Genomic DNA, 16,178 nt, shown 5'->3' with positions numbered 1-16,178 from the left:
CAAAACACCATTAACGCTGGACTGTGGATCTACAGGAAGAAAGGGGGGAGGACATTTTCCAGCAGATGAAATAAGTTCATGATGAGATTAGATCTTTAGGACTTTGCAGTTTAGATTCATAAATCTTAATTCTCTCACAAATGAAAGAAGTTGATAAATCAGACTATTTTAAAGCAAAAAAAAAAATTCTTATCAAAAAAATGCAGTAAAAGTGTGGAGGTAAGTCCCAGGAGGAACATATTTACAGTGTGTACATTTAAAAAGGGTTGTAGCCGGGCGTGGTGGGACACGCCTTTAATCCCAGCACTCAAGAGGCGGAGCCAAATGGATCTCTGTGAGTTTGAGGCCAGCCTGGTCTACACAGTGAGTTCAGGTCAGAGACCAAAACTACACAGAGAAACTCTGTCTCAAAAAACAAAAAAACAAAAAACAAAAAACAAAAACAAACAAAAAGCTGGGCGGTGGTGACACATGCCTTTAATCCCAGCACTGGAGAGACAGAGCCAGGTGGATCTCTGTGTGTTTAAGGCTAGCCTGGGATATAGAGATCCAGACAGGCACCAAAACTATACAGAGAAACCCTGTCTCAAAAAAAAACAACAATAATAATAACTAATTAATAAATAAATAAAGGGGTTGTGATTTGAACATGTAAATAGCACTTTCAAATCACTTTTTTCAAATAGTTCTTTTATTTTTTGAGACTATAATATAATTACATCATTCCCTTTTCCCTCTCCAGGCTCTTGTTACTCATGTTACCCTCCACCTTGCTCTCTTTCAAATTTATGGCCTTTCTCTTTGACCGTGTGTCTGTGTGTGTCTGTGTGTGTGTGTCTGTGTTCCTAAATACATAAGTACAACCTGTTCACTCTGTAAATCAAATCAAACTTAAAAGATAAGCAAAGATAAAAAGATGCTCATCCTCACTAATTTGGGAAAAATAAATTTGAAATGAGTTTCAACAACCTATCCCTCAGATTAGCTACAAACAAGAGCAAATTTCGGTAAAGAACGTGAAGCTGAGAGCACGTTCCTTCTCTGCTGCTGAAGTGTGCAGACGGACAGACGGCAGCACAGTCTCCCTTGAAACTTGCTTGACATAACCCATGCTTTGGATGGTTGGATATTGTATAGCCCATCCATTCTACTTCTATGGGTTAAATCAACCGATACAATCACATCTATAAACATGTTTAGGCAAGTTCCTGGCAACATTACCTCAAAAGAGAAACAACTGGTACTGTCACCAAGAACAGAACTGTCATACAAGTTTTTCACTTGCTTGGTTAGAGTGACATTGAGATATTTTATGTTATTTGTGGCTATTGTGAAGGGTGTTGTTTCCCTGATTCCTTTCTCAGCCCATTTATTGTTTGTATATAGGAGGGCTACTGATTTTTTGTTGTTGTTGTTAATCTTATATCCCACCACATCACAGAAGATGTTTTTCAGCTGTAGAAGTTCCCTGGTAGAATTTCTGGGGTCACTTATTTATATTATCCTATCATCTGCAAATAGCAATTCTTTGACTTCTTCCTTTCCAATTTGTATCCCCTGATCTCCTTTTGTTGTCTTAGTGCTCTAGCTAGAACTTCAAGTACTATATTGAATAGATATACTTGTCTTGTTCCTGATTTTAGTAGAACTGCTTGGGTGGCCCCAGCTAAGGCTCCTAGCAATAGAGGATACTTACCCTGAAACTGGCCATCTCCTGTAACCAGGAAAGACTTTCAGTAGAGGGATTGGAACACCATCCCAGCCACATAACCTTCAACCTACAATTTGTTCTGCCTACAAGATGAGCTGGGGTAAAGAGGCACAGAAATTGTGAGAGTGGCCAACCAATAGCTGGTCCATCCTGAGACCCATGCCACCAGAGGGAGCCCACTCCTGACACTGCCTGGAGGGCCAGGACCCAGAGGCTGGACAGCCCAGACACCTGTGATAGAACCAAACATGACTGGCAAAAAAAAAAAAAAAAGTCAATGTAGTGATGTCTAACGATATTCTGCTATACCTATAGATTGGTGCCTAGCCCAGCTGTCATCAGAAAGGCTTCATCCAGCAACTGATGGAAACAGATGCAGACCCACAGCCAAATATTAGACAGAGTTTGAGGAATCTTAAGGAAAAGGGACGTGAAAGATTGTAGGAGTCAGAAGAGTCAAGGACACCACATGATAATGCACAGAATCAACTTACCTGGGCTGATAGGGGCTTACAGAGACTGAACCAACAACCAGGGAGCCTGCATGGGACTGACCTAGGCCCTCTGCATATATATTACAATTGTGTAACTTAGTCTTCTTATGGAATTCCTAACAGTGGGAGCAGGGGCTGTCTCTGACTCTTTTGCCAGCTTTTGAGACCCTATTCCTCATATTGGGTTGTCTTGTCCAGTTAATATGGGAAGAGGTGCTTACGCCATGTTTGGTTAATATCCATGGGAGGACTGCCCTTTTCAGAAGAAAAATGAAGGAGGAGTGCATGAAGGGACAGAGCAGAGGTAGGGGTTAAGGACTGGGAGGAGAGGATGAAGGGGAAACTGTGGTCAGGATGTAAAATAATAATAATAATAAACCGTTTTTTAAAAGGACAGCACTGATGGGACTGAGGACGTAGCCCAGTGGTAGAGTGCTTGCATCATAAGTTCAATCTTCACTACAGCAGCAGCAACAACAACAGAATAGAACTGTACAACTAAAATGTAAATGGCAGCCTTGGGCTTGGCTGGCATACCTTAGATGAGAAGTATGTGCTTCACACCCACAGAAGTTAAATCCCAACACCACAGAATAAACAGAGAAATTATAATGGCTTTTAAGATGAAATACTTGAGTCTATAGCAATGAAAATAAGTGAACTATAACTAGACATAAAACCATGAATGACTCGTACATCATACTTTTGAGTAAAATACAAGATATATTATGTAATCAATAAGTGTAGTTATAGTTTGACTTCCCTAATAGAACATTCAAAAAATAGATAACGTCTCTGCTGCAGACGTCATGGTCAAATTAATCTTGCAAGGGAGGCAGAGCCTATGGGGATGCAGCTGCTCAGGTTGCATTTCTTCACCTGAGTGTTATTGGTATAGGGATATGTTTTGTGACATTGTAGTGATACTATAAAATTATGCTTCAAGTACTTTTCTGTTAATGTGTGACTATTCAAAGGCAATTTAATAAAAAAAAAAATCTTAGGAAATAATGAAAAAAAAAAGCTATCATACCCCAGATATACCATCATTTTATGAACTGAAATTAGAACTTCTGGGAATGCCTCCCCACCCCCTTCCCCAAAGCTGATGATGTCCTCTTTCCTAATACCTTGCAAGTTAATAACGTCATTCATTGGTGAGGCCTTCCCTGACTTCTGTGGAAAGTGAGGTTCTTACAGCCTGTGAATTTTGCCTATAAAAGTCCTGTCCTATGGTCTGGCTGTCAACTGGAAAACTTTTGAAGCCATATTTCATTGAAACAAAAGGCTATCAACATAATTAACATGTGCAAAATATTTATCAATGGATAACTTACCAAAGATAATTGTGTCGAACTGTGTAGATAATTGTGAAGAATGTAGATTGACTGAGATTTTTTTGGACTATGACTTTGAAATATACTCTTGTGTCATATACACAAGTACAGAAAAAAATGTATTTTAAAATGCCAGACTATCCCTCAAATCATAGAAGTAATAATCATCTTACAATAAGGATTATACATATATGCATATATATCAATTTGGAAGAAGACTGGAGTAAAATAAACTTTAGAAAATGTTTTGGGCATGCTACTCTCTTGAAAATCAAAACCATGACATTTGAAGACCACGAAATCCTGCAACAGAAGAAATGAAAAGTGCATACCTTGGTGACTGCTATAGAAAAGCTGAAGCTGGGGAGCGTGGTGAGCACCACACACATCATCAGAACAGGTCTCCTAGCAAGGGAGAAAAAAAAATAAGCAACAGCAGTAACATAGCACATCGACAGTTCCTGTTATATGTCGCTAATTTCATAGTTCCCCTTTCATTCATCTACAGTTTTTCTAAGAAGCTCACTGCTTCCCTATTTCCATTTCCCAAATGTTTGAGTATGGCAAAAAAGTAACATGTGCAGAAAAAAAAAAACAGAATGCTTTTCTCCAACAAAAGGGAGAAAGATTTCCAAATAGCTCAAGTAAACTAGTGATTGAGCCATGAAATAAATATCATACTGTATTTTCTGACAGGGAGAACTCAAAGGAATGCTTAGCGTCTTAAATTAACAAACAAAACAAATGACAGTCAGAGCTATTGGGTGGAGATATGCGTGAGCACAGACACCTGTACAGTGCAGCATGTGGGGGGGGGGTCAAAGGGTAACTTGGTATTATCCTCACCTTCACCTTGTTTGAGGTAGGGCTTCTCTATTTCACACTGGGCATGGTGGACTAGCCCATGAGTTAATGGAGAGTTTCCTGTCCCTGCCTCCTAACTCTCCATAAAAGCAGGGTCTGGCCCTCTATGAGGGAGGGTTCTAGAGAACTGAACTCAGTCCTTATGCTTGTGGGATAAGTATTTACCCACTCAGCCATGTTGCCAGCCTATCAAAGCATTTTTGACACAATAAAATATTGATCTCCTCTTTCCCTGGAACACCTTACATTAGTTACACTCGTATAAAGTGCTCCACAGTATAAGAAGTATTGAACAGTTAAGTTGTTAACAAATTCTCCTTACTTCTGCCATGCCTCTTTTTCTTTGGCTCCATCTTAGACACAGCCATCATTAACAAGGGAGACAGCACCCCCTCTGTAAGCCACCCCAGTGCAAATGGCTAATGCTAGGTACAATGGGATTTAAAATTGATATGTCAGAATTGATATATCAGAAACTAATCATTTTGTTCTTTTTAATGAAATCAAATATAAAAAAAGAAAATGGTTGCTTTGTTTCCTGTCCAAGACCAGAACTACATATTTGCATCATGAGGCTACCTAAGGGACTGTGCCTAAGGGACCATGGCTAAACATGCATGGGCTCTCATCCTTGTAATCTGACTTCTGAAAAGGGGGAATGTCCCAAGGATTATTCCTGTGCTCTTCTCTAAATAATCTCCCTCAATTACTGCACTCATCCCCATGTTTTTAACTACTAACCTACTTCCCCAGGACACTCAATACATACTGTATCAGCTGACATCTCCACCTGAATGAAGAGGCAGTTCAGATTAGTTGTGTCTACAAGACAACGGAAGCCCTCCCCCACCGTCACTCTAACACATCAACCCATCCTCTCTGACTTCCTTCGGAAATCTAAGTCCAACCCATCCTCTACTCACACCATAGTCCACTCACCATTGTCTCCCATCTCTAACTTCTCTAACAGTTTCCTGTTAGAGTTTCCGTTCTGGAAACCATCTAGTGTCTTCCTCTATTGCTCTCTGCCTGATACCTTGAGACAGGCTCTTTTGCTGGACCTGAACCTCATCATTTCAACTAGACTCTGTGCCCAGTGATTTCTCTGTGTCTGCCTGTCTCTGCCCCCACAATGCTGGAGTTAATAGTACACACAGTCATCCATGCCGAGCTTTTTACATGAGTGCTGGGGATTCAGACTCAGTCTCTCATGCTGGCACCCTTATCCATCTCTCCATCTCCCCTGGAATCACATTTAAAATGTAAAACACATTTTGTCCCTGTACCTCCAAAGATGGGAGGCTTGGGGCAGGGGTGGGGAATTTGTGTTTAATGGGCACAAAGATTGGGTCTTGAAAGATGAGAGGGGTTTATGGACAGATGGTTGACAGTGATGGTAACCCAGAAACACAAATGCATTTAATACCTCTAAGCTGTACATAAAATGGTTAAGGTCGTAAAGTTTATGTTATGTGTGTTTTACTTCAATCACACATAGCTCTCATGGATGCGCAATGCAATTGGAATACAATGGAGTCTTCTCATGGGAGCCCACACTTGCTCCAAGAATCCTTTCTCCTATTTTCCTCCTTTAAAATGATCTGCCTCCCCACTACTTGACTCCAGCCATTCCATCCTTCTGGTTGTCTCATGATCTCTCCATGCCGGCTTCTCCTCAGTCTCACTCTATCTGTTCCTCCTGCTAGGAGCTCTCTGTCAGATCTGCTGTGGTGGTGGAGTCTAGTTCCACATTGTCACCTATGTCTCCCACTTTGGTCATTTTCCCACATTCTTTCTATACACGTTTTGAGCACTTGACCCTCTGACAACTTGAAATCCTGCTGATTTTCTTCTGGTTTTTTGTTTTTGTTTTGGGTTTTGGTTTTGTGGTTTTTTGTTTGGTTTTGTTTGTTTGTTTGTTTTGTTTTGTTTTGTTTTGTTTTGTTTGTGACAGGGTTTCTCTGTGTAGCTCTGGCTGTCCTGGAACTTACTCTGTAGACCAGGCTGGCCTCGAACTCACAAAGATCTGCCTGCCTCTGCCTCCTGAGTGCTGGGATTAAATACCACTGCCCAGCTTTTCTTCTGTTTCTGTTGCTTGTCCTCTTCCTCTTTCTTCATCTCACAAAACTGAACTTCAATGGCTTATTCTTTGTTTCTAGCGCCTGGAATACTGTTTCTGAACATTTTACATATAAAAACCTGCTGGGAATCTAGAGAAACCTGAGGTATCCTCTCAGGATAAAAATCTAAATGAGTAAAATAAAATACTTTTGTAACAAATTAAATTGAAATTATCTATAACTCTTTTAAAAAATAATTCCGGGTTGGGGATTTAGCTCAGTGGTAGAGCTCTTACCTAGCAAGTACAAGGCCCTGGGTTCAATCCTCAGCTCAAAAAAAAAAAAAAAAAAATTCCATTGGCCTCCAACCTTCTTACAGAATTACATGCAATTATTCAAATTCTTTCAGATTTGTAAACACAGTAATGCACGTACCTCTCTATTGATGCATTTCCCCAGTTGTGGAGTACTTAAAACATGATGGAGCTGGGCGGTGGTGGCACATGCCTTTAATCCCAGCACTTGGGAGGCAGAGGCAGGTAGATCTCTGTGAGTTCGAGGACAGCCTGGGCTACCAAGTGAGATCCAGGAAAGGCGCAAAGCTACACAGAGAGACCCTGTCTCGAAACCTCCCCCCCCCAAAAAAAAATAAAATAAAAATAAATAACATGATGGAAATTGTAATCACTTAGAATATCAATGTAGCTACTATTGTATATCACATTCTAAAGTATTTGCTACATCTGCCATGTGACATGAATAGATCATGTGATAAGTTATAGGTCCTGATCATAGTGCTATAGATTGTTGCCAACATTTATATTGTGTAAAATGCTAGCTTTCAATTATAAGATATGTATTTATTATCTATCTCATTAGTTCGGTATGGGGCTGTAAAATACCTGCTACCTACTAAACTAATGGAATATTTAAAAAGTAAACACCAACCCCTATTTATGTTTTCTTTAATGAGTGCTTGAAATCCTCACATATTGCTAGGTTCTGCTTATAATTTATTAACAAGATAGATGAATTAAATTTACCTAAAAGGCATGCTGAAATCCCTACTCCCTTGGAACACAACCTTATTTGTAAATCAACTTTTACACAGAATGAATCAATTAACATAAGATCATAGGGTGGGCCCTAACTCAATATAGCCAATATTCTAATAATACAGACTAGCATAGAAAAAAAGACTTGAAAACACTGGCAGTAAAAGCATATGTCAGTAAAATCTTGGTGATTCCCATATTAGCTAAGGAGTGTCACAGACTATCTACACCCAGCAGTGCCTAGGACAAAGTCAGGAGTAAAGGTCGCTCACATCCCTCAGCACTAATCCAGCTGACACCTTGTCTCAGGCTTCTCAATTCTAGTCTGGCGAACAATAAACCATTGTTGTATGTATCATGTGGCTGGGGGCATGTTCTAGCATGTATGGAAGTAAATAAAGATTTGCCCCTGGGAGAGAGATGTAGCTGAAAGATCTGAAAAAGCAGGCATGGTTTTGGAAGTGAGTACCGGGGAACTTTGGGGCTGTGCAGCAGAAAAGCCTAGAACACCTTGAAAGGTTGGTGGTGGAAATGTAGGTGATATAGGAAATTCTGGACAGAGCTCAGAAAGAAAAAAAAAAAAAAAAAGAGGGAGGCTCAGAGAAAAATGTCCATCATCTCAGAAAGCAGGCATGCTTTTGTGAATAGACAGCTGCTAGAAGTTTGACCGGCAAGGTCCTTCTGGTGTGTAAGGTAGAAACAAGGGTCATCTTATTGGGACCTGGAGGGAAGGTGGTACCTTTTTGTATGATAGCAAGAAACAGGCAAGTTGTGTGGAGGAAAACAGAATGTATGTGTTAGTTACTTTTTCGTCACTGTGACTAAATACCTGACTGAAACAACATGGGGGTAGAAAGGTTAACTTTGGCTCACAGTTTCAGATCATCATCAATGCATAAAGCATGCTACAGCTCATGGCAGTAGGGTGTGGTAGACGTTCCTCACATGGCAGAGGGTGAGAAGCAGAGCGCACTTTAGTAGAACCAGGGGCCGATCTGCTCTCAATCTCCACCTCTAGTCACCTACTAATGGTAGCCAGATCCCTGTCTCCTAAGAGCTTCACAGCTGAAAACCGAGTGCTAGAAACAGGAGCCTGTGGGAACCTTCCCGTTCAGACCACAACTAGCAAGCAATGAACCAGACGCAGTGCAGAGGACATCACTAAGCAAAGAGCTAAAGGTGTTAGGATCCTGCCCTCACTCCTGCACATGAGCAGCGCGGGGCCTGTCCCTTAAAAGCCCGATGCAGACCCCACGCTCTCTCTGCTCTCTGCTCTGCTCCCCTCTCCCCCCACCCCACCATCTTTCTCTCTCACCAGGCCTAGTCCCCTCTCCTCCCCCCTTTTCCTCCAAATAAAGCTCTGAATACTGTTACTGGGTTCTGTCGTGACTGTGACCTTTCCACGTGGTAACCAGTGCCACCAGCACAGATCATCATCCTTTCATATGGTCTGTTTTCTCCCTGTAACTAAATGTAACTAAAGAACAAAATAAAATATGTGTGACCAAAAGGAGACTAGAACTTTGGTATTTAGAAAATTCTTACCCCATCCATATGGAGGGGGGTGACAAAAATATGCAGAGAAGAGAAAATCAAGGTTATGGCTTGTGAATTCAATCCACGACATGGGCAGAAACCCTTGGGCGGAAGTTGATGGGGACACAGGATAAGCGGAAGGGAGGCTGTTGGGCGTCTGAGACTCTACGAGGAAATGAGCTGATAGAGCTATTTGGCTACAAACAAGTTGTCCCAAAAGAGGGAAGAGTGGCCCTGACTAGTTCGGAGGCTGAACAAGCTGAGGTTTTGTTATGAATTCAGAGAGCAGAGGCCACCAACCAGGAGCCAGCACAGTTGGGCCTGGAAGATGGGTCCAGAGAACAGAGCATCCAGCAACAGGAAATCATCCCCAAGACTTAAAACTGAATGGAATTGTTCTTCCTAAGCTGGATCTTCCTTGGACCCCATTGCTTTTCCCTTTCTTAATTGTCTCCCAAAGAATAATAATGTCTATTCTGTCCCACCATTGTGATTTAGAAGCAATCTACATTTTTTTTTTCCAAGACAGGGTTTCTCTGTGTAGCTTTGCACCTTTCCTGGAACTAACTTGGTAGTCCAGGCTGGCCTCGAACTCACAGAGATCCGTCTGCCTCTGCCTCCTGAGTGCTGAGATTAAAGTCGTGCGCCACCACTGCCCGGTGTAGCAATCTACATTTTTAAAGATTCATATTTTTTATTTATGAGCTTTTGTGTGTGAGTGTATGTGGTGTGTGTGTGTGTGTGTGTGTGTGTGTGTGTGTGTGTGTGTGTGTGTTTGCAGGTGCCTGAAAAAGCCAGAAGAGGCCATCAGATCCCCTGCAGTTGGATGCTGGAAATTGAACTTGGGCTTTCTGAAAGAGAAACAAGCATTAATCTGTCTCTCCAGGCCCTGCAACCTACCTTTTGTCTGGTTCCACATGGGTCACTGGTAGAGAGGAATTGTGATCCAAGACAGTCATTCCCCAGGCCTTGCTCATAAGATGGTGATTTGGGGCCTTTGAAATGATGTTTAGATGAGTTTGTGAACATAGAATTGATATTGGAGTGGATCAGGCATTTTGAGATGCTAGAATGAATGACTTTCTGCAGAGAAACAGCCTGAAGTTTGTGGGTCCAGGGGATGGGATGCTGTGGGGTTAAGTTTGCACCCCAGTTATGGTTGAGTCCCTATTTCTAGTACCTCAGAATATAAGCTATTTGAAAATAGTGTTTTTACTAAAGTAACTAAGTTAAAATAGGGTAACAGAATAGATTTTAAGTCAATATTATGGGGACATTTTTGAAAGCAGACTTCTAGGAGAGGAAAGATGGGAAAAATGCCATGTGAACATGAAAATCAAGATCAGGGAATGGAAAGATGGCCAGCCACCACTATATATTTTCTGATGAGTGTAGAGCACACTCTCCCTTATGTCTCTTCAGAAGGAATCAGCCTCACTAACGCTTTGGCTCCAGACTCCTAAGTCTCTAAAACTTTGAGACAGCAAATTCTGCCTGATATCACCAAGCTTATACACTTTGTTCTAGCAATTCTAGAAGACTGCAGAATAAGAGAATTTCAACTACAGGTATCAGCGAATCTTTCACTGTCTACTTATGTTTAAACTAACAGAACACCACTATCCTACATACAGCATGGAGGAAAAGAGAACTTGTGGCATGGAGGCAGGTGCATATTGAAAAAGGACTTCAGCAGCCATGAGAAGATTCTCCCAGGAATTGAGCCCATGATTAGGAGACCAAACTCAGCCACCAGGGGTTAAAACTTTCTGTTTGTGCAGCAAGTTCTTGCCCTGAGATTACTCATGGAGGAAGCTTGGTAGGGGAGAAGTCAGATAATTACTTGGGAAATGACTCTCTGCTCAGAAATGTGAAAGATTCTCTTTTCCCTAAGTCGTTAAATCAAAGTTTCCTGCCAGAAGGCTCCTTTGAATCTGCTCTTGACTCCAGAACACTCCTCTACCATCTCCTGAGTTGCTACTGAATGCTGAGTACTGTCATGAAACATGACTTTTCCATCACTCAAACATCACAAAAGCTTCTCACCGATGACGAAGCTGATGCTGGAGGTTTAACTAATTAACTCCAGGTCATGCCCTAGGATGTAAAAGCTGAGTTCTAATCCAGAATATTCTGACTACAAATCTCCCGTTCCCAATGGCTGTGATGCTACCTGGCTCCTTTCTTTCTGCTAGCTCCTTTCAAAACACATTGATCTCCTCCCACTCCTTAAAACATAGATGCTTCTTCCCCTGTCCATACATTAGCCATCCTCACCTGTGGGGATATTATCTTTCCTCATCTCTCCAACTTCAGCTCAAATTCTACACGGTGAGCTTTTTTTCTACTCTCAAACCTGTGGCCACACACACCCAAACCTGAAAACCTGCTGCATGCAGGGCACCATGATCAAGTGAGACGGGGCGGGGCATAAAGAATAATTTCAAAGGAGGTGGGGAAGGACCTAGCACAGTGCTTGCTGTGCAAGTGTAAGGGGTCAAGTCAAAATCCAGGCACTGTAGTGTGCTTCTACAGCCTCGGCACCAGGGAGGTAGAAACAGACAGAGATAGGTCAGGGCCATGCTAGCCAAAATAGCAAGATCCTGGGTAGGGATAAAATCTATCTAAAAAGGAAAAATTGGACAGCAATGGAGGAAGACACCCGGCATCAACCCTTGGGCTTCACACATGCACACACACACACACACACACACACACACACACACACACACACACACATATGTGCACACATATGAGTGCATATACCAAATACACAGGCATACAATAACAAAAACCCTCCCTTATTCTCAGCGTTGTGTCAGTCTTTTCCCTGCATAATTGTGTGATTTCTACAGTAGAGCACAAATCTTTAAAGAAGGATGCAGTACCTAGAGTGGTGAGAGATTTAGTTGCTTGGGATTAGCTTCAACCAAATGAAGAATTTGTACAATGAGACAGTTTGGAGAGCTATGTCAAGGTTAGAGGGTAGACAGTCTTGAATGTTAGGCTAAGTCCTGGGATATGGGAATTAGAATCCTGGATACCAGTTTGGGAACAAGCCTGCCAGGCAGTGAATGGCTAATCTGTAAATGATTATTTAGAAGAGGATTGCATTAATGAGAAATGGGAATTATAAAGAAGTTCAGATAGCTGAATTTACAGTTATATATACAAACCTTTCATTTGCTTAAACCAGTAGAGGAGACTGGTAGATTATTGTGAACCTGAGAACTGGTAGATTCTTGTGAACCTTATTTAGGCTAAGACATTTTATGTGACTTGCAGGAGGTGTGGCCTTGTTGGAGTAGGTATGGTTGTTAGAAGAACTGTGTCACTGTGGGGGAGGGCTTTGAGTTCTTACATATGCTCAAGCCATGGCCAGTGAGGCAGTCTCTCCTTCTGTGGCCTGACGATCAAAATGTAGAACTCTCAGCTCCTCCAGCACCATGTCTGCCTGTACACTGCCATATCTTGCAATGATGATAATGGACTAAACCTCTAAAACTGTAAGTCAGCCCCAATTAAATATTTTCCTTTATAAGAGTTGCTGTGGTCATGGTGTCTCTTCAGTGCAATAAAAATGCTAACTAAGACAATATAGAACACCAAATAGATTGGACAAAAAGTAACAATACAAAAAAAAATGAAACAAAGGGTTGATTCTTTGAAGAAATCAACAAGATAGACAAACCCACATCCAAACTAACTAAAAGATTGAGAGAGAATCTCCAAATTAACAAAGTCAGAAATGAAAAGGGGGACATAACAATAGACACTGAGGAAATCCAAAGAATCTTTAGGTCATACTTTTAAAACTTATACTCCACAAATTGGAAAATCTAAAAAAAATGGATAATTTCCTCCATAGACACCACTTACGAAAGATCAGATAAACAACTTAAAGTGACCTATAACCCCCAAGGAAACAAAAGCAGTCATTGAAGGTCTCCAAACCAAAGAAGAGGAAGGAAGAATTGTGGGAGCCAGAGTGGGGAGGACACCACAAAAACATGGCCCACAGAAATCAATTAGGCGGAGCTCATACAGCTCACAAAGACTGAAGCAGCAATCACGGAGCCTGCAAAAGTCTACACTAGGTGCTCTGCATATATGTTTAGTTGTTTTGAAGTAAGTCTTTTAGAAGTCTGTACTTGGAAGTAAGTCTTCTAGAAGTTTTAGTTGACTAGACTCTTAGTTATAAAGCTGGTGGTGTGACTACAAATGAAGTCAATGGTATTGAATTGATGGTTGAAGTCAGTATTTGCATCAAAAGGACATCACGATATAATATCCATACATTAAAAAAGCCAGCCAGCATCCCAAGGAGACTTCCAAAACTGTACAAAGCCCGGGAACCACGAGGCAAAAAGGAATGGTGGAGTTCTGCAAACTGAAAGAAGAAGAATGGCTAGGACCACCTGAGGACAATGGGGTTACATGACCACTTTCATGAGTCTGAAAAACTTTGGGACAGATACAGAGTGCTCGTAGACGTCACCCTGGAGACATGCCACAGAAATGGCGCTTATATTTTTGACAATGGATAATATGCGTAAGGAACATAGAAAGGGGTTGTTGGGGAGTGATGGGCAGATATCCTGGCCACAGCCAAGCTCACTGATATATAAAGGGAGGCAAAGTCTTGAAAGAAGATCAGGAGGGAAGCTGCATGGTGGCAGTCTTTGATAAATAAGGAAGACCATTCTGATAATTAAAACCACAGAAAATACTAAGCTCCCTGTCACAAAGTGGGGGAGGGGGAGGTAAACAGTCTATTTATCTTGTAAGAAAAAGATTAGACACTGGGTTCTCAGATTTCTTCCATCTACCAAATTTGATTTTTAAGGGACAAGGCTGATGTTCAGAAACCTTTATTCAAGTGATAATGTAGATAACGACTGACATATATGACAGATATCTCAAACGATGACAAAGGAGTTGAAAAACTCCTCTCACCTGGCAATGTCATAACCAGCTTATAGTCATAGCACAAGGATGTACTCATACATTTGTGGTGATGTATACTATATGTACTGTGCGCCAATCATAAAGCCATGTACAGTACATAATACCAAGATGATGATAAGCCTGTTAGTGGTCTCTGCGTTTACTACTCTTCTTTACAACTTGCCCTGTTGTTTTATGTTGGACTCCTACTTATTAAACAAGCTTCTAGGAGTGGCAGGAGGAGTGCAGAGGTGGAATTAATGGAGAAAGGATGGTTAAGGGACACAGGGGTGCAAACTGATGGGGAGAATAACAACAGGATGGCACAGTTAACACCAGTTAGCTGAATATTTCAAATAAAAGAGAAAATGAGTATTTCCAGTGCAGAGTTGAAGACATCTAAATACATATATGTATATAGTATAGTTACCCTAATCTGATCTTTATACAACATATACATGTATTGAAATTCCTCAGTGTGCCTCCAAAATGGGTATAATTACTATGTGACAATTTAAAAGAAAATATACTTAAATATTTCAGTTTAGAAAAACTCTCTTTATCCAGACATAGCAGTACATCTCTCTAATTCTAGCACTTTGGAGACGAATGAAGGAATATAATGAATTCTAGGCCAGTGTGGTCCATATAGCAAGACTCTGTCTCAAGAATAAAAAACAAACAAACAAAAAACTGGGGTGTAGTTCAGTGATAGAGGACTAGACAACCTGGCATGCAGAAGGCTTTGAGTTTGATCCTCAACCAAATAAAAATATCCTTAACAGTATACAGTATGTGTAGAGGACTCGGGCATATATTTCTTGAAGCATCAAGAAACTTATTTCTCAGAAGGTATTCCAGCTTTAAACACACATGACTGCACTATCCTATTAAAAAGGACCAGGCAAGAATGAGGGATGAACAGACATCCAGAACCCCTGCCATAATTAACAAAATGTTCTTTGTTTCCTTAAACCAACTCAGGACAATGGCCTGACGCTGCATCTGAATACATAAGACCACAAGGAACCATGCCAGAAGATCAAATCCATGGTAGGACTGGAAATGAAGGCCCAACTTGGGTGAGATAAGCAGTCACAGGGAAAAGGGAGCTGGTCCACAAGAAAAGAAATGATAGGCTATGGTGACTTCATTGCATATAGTGGGTAGAGACCAAAAGGGTGGCTCTTACTGACTTATGGAATAGAGTAGGGTCACGAAGGAAAGCCTACAGTCCAGAATGATAACGTCACTGATTCTGAACAAAGAGGAAGATGACAGTCACATGGGAACACTGGTAAAGTAAATAACTATAAGGCACTAATATATAGATACTGGGATCAAGGTGCAGATGCAGCTGAGTTGACAGGCTGCTTCTCTAGCTTGCAAAAAGTCCTGGTTTTGATCCCCAGCCCTGCATAAAACTGGGAGTTGGGGGTGTATTCCTGTGATCCAAACACGTGGGAGGTGGAGACAAGAGGCTCAAGAATTCAAGATCATCATCAGCTACACACCAAGTTTGAGGTGCTTCTGTGATAAATGAGGTTCTACCTCAAAAACACCCATCATAATCATTAATAATAATAATAATAATAATAATAATAATAATAATAAAATGGTTACAGATATCCTACTAAAAACAGTGGGCTACATTCCCTGCAGGTTAGCCAGTCTGTACAGTGTAGCACAGAGGTCACAGGTGCTGTGTGTCCTATTGGAGGACCCTGGAGACAGACATTCAAGGGATGTTCTTGCATCTCTTGTTTGTGTGATCAGTTAACGTCTGTGACTCAGTTTCCTCATTTATAAAAGGGAAGCTATGCTTCTTGAGTATCAAGTTTAGGGACTTGACCAAACTGATGTAGCTAGCATGGCATATAGGAAGTGATCAACAAATACTTGGTCTTATTTTACTATGCGGACACCTACCACCACTGCCATTTCCATTGCCTAACACAAAGCAACAGCAAAATCTCAAGGAACTAAAATGTCACTCAGGAGACAGCCTTTCAAACTTTATGATCCTGAGGGTTCCTGGTACATCATAGCTTGTATCTTGAAAAAGAGTAGGAAGAATCTGTGAAATATGGCTCTGGGTCCTGAGGCAATCTGGGAATTTCCACATATCCTCCAGAGCTGTCCTGTTTGTGAGCCTCCTGATCCTCCAGGAAAGG

General features: G+C 41.2%; 1 protein-coding gene across 1 annotated transcript in view; it reads right to left on the bottom strand.

The window, feature by feature from the left end:
• The window catches only part of Tmem236 (transmembrane protein 236), a 41,900-nt gene that overhangs the window by 21,547 nt on the left and 4,175 nt on the right, over positions 1 to 16,178 (bottom strand). The window contains exon 2 of the mRNA XM_036187045.1: positions 3,875 to 3,947. Coding sequence (XP_036042938.1) covers positions 3,875 to 3,947 — 73 coding nt within the window. The remainder of the gene's footprint in view (positions 1 to 3,874; positions 3,948 to 16,178) is intronic.

The sequence above is a fragment of the Onychomys torridus genome, chromosome 5 (assembly GCF_903995425.1).
Source record: "Onychomys torridus chromosome 5, mOncTor1.1, whole genome shotgun sequence".
In the NCBI taxonomy this organism is placed as follows: Eukaryota; Metazoa; Chordata; class Mammalia; order Rodentia; family Cricetidae; genus Onychomys; species Onychomys torridus.
The sequence above is the reverse complement of the archived record's forward strand: the minus strand, read 5'-3'. Positions and strand labels throughout refer to the sequence as shown.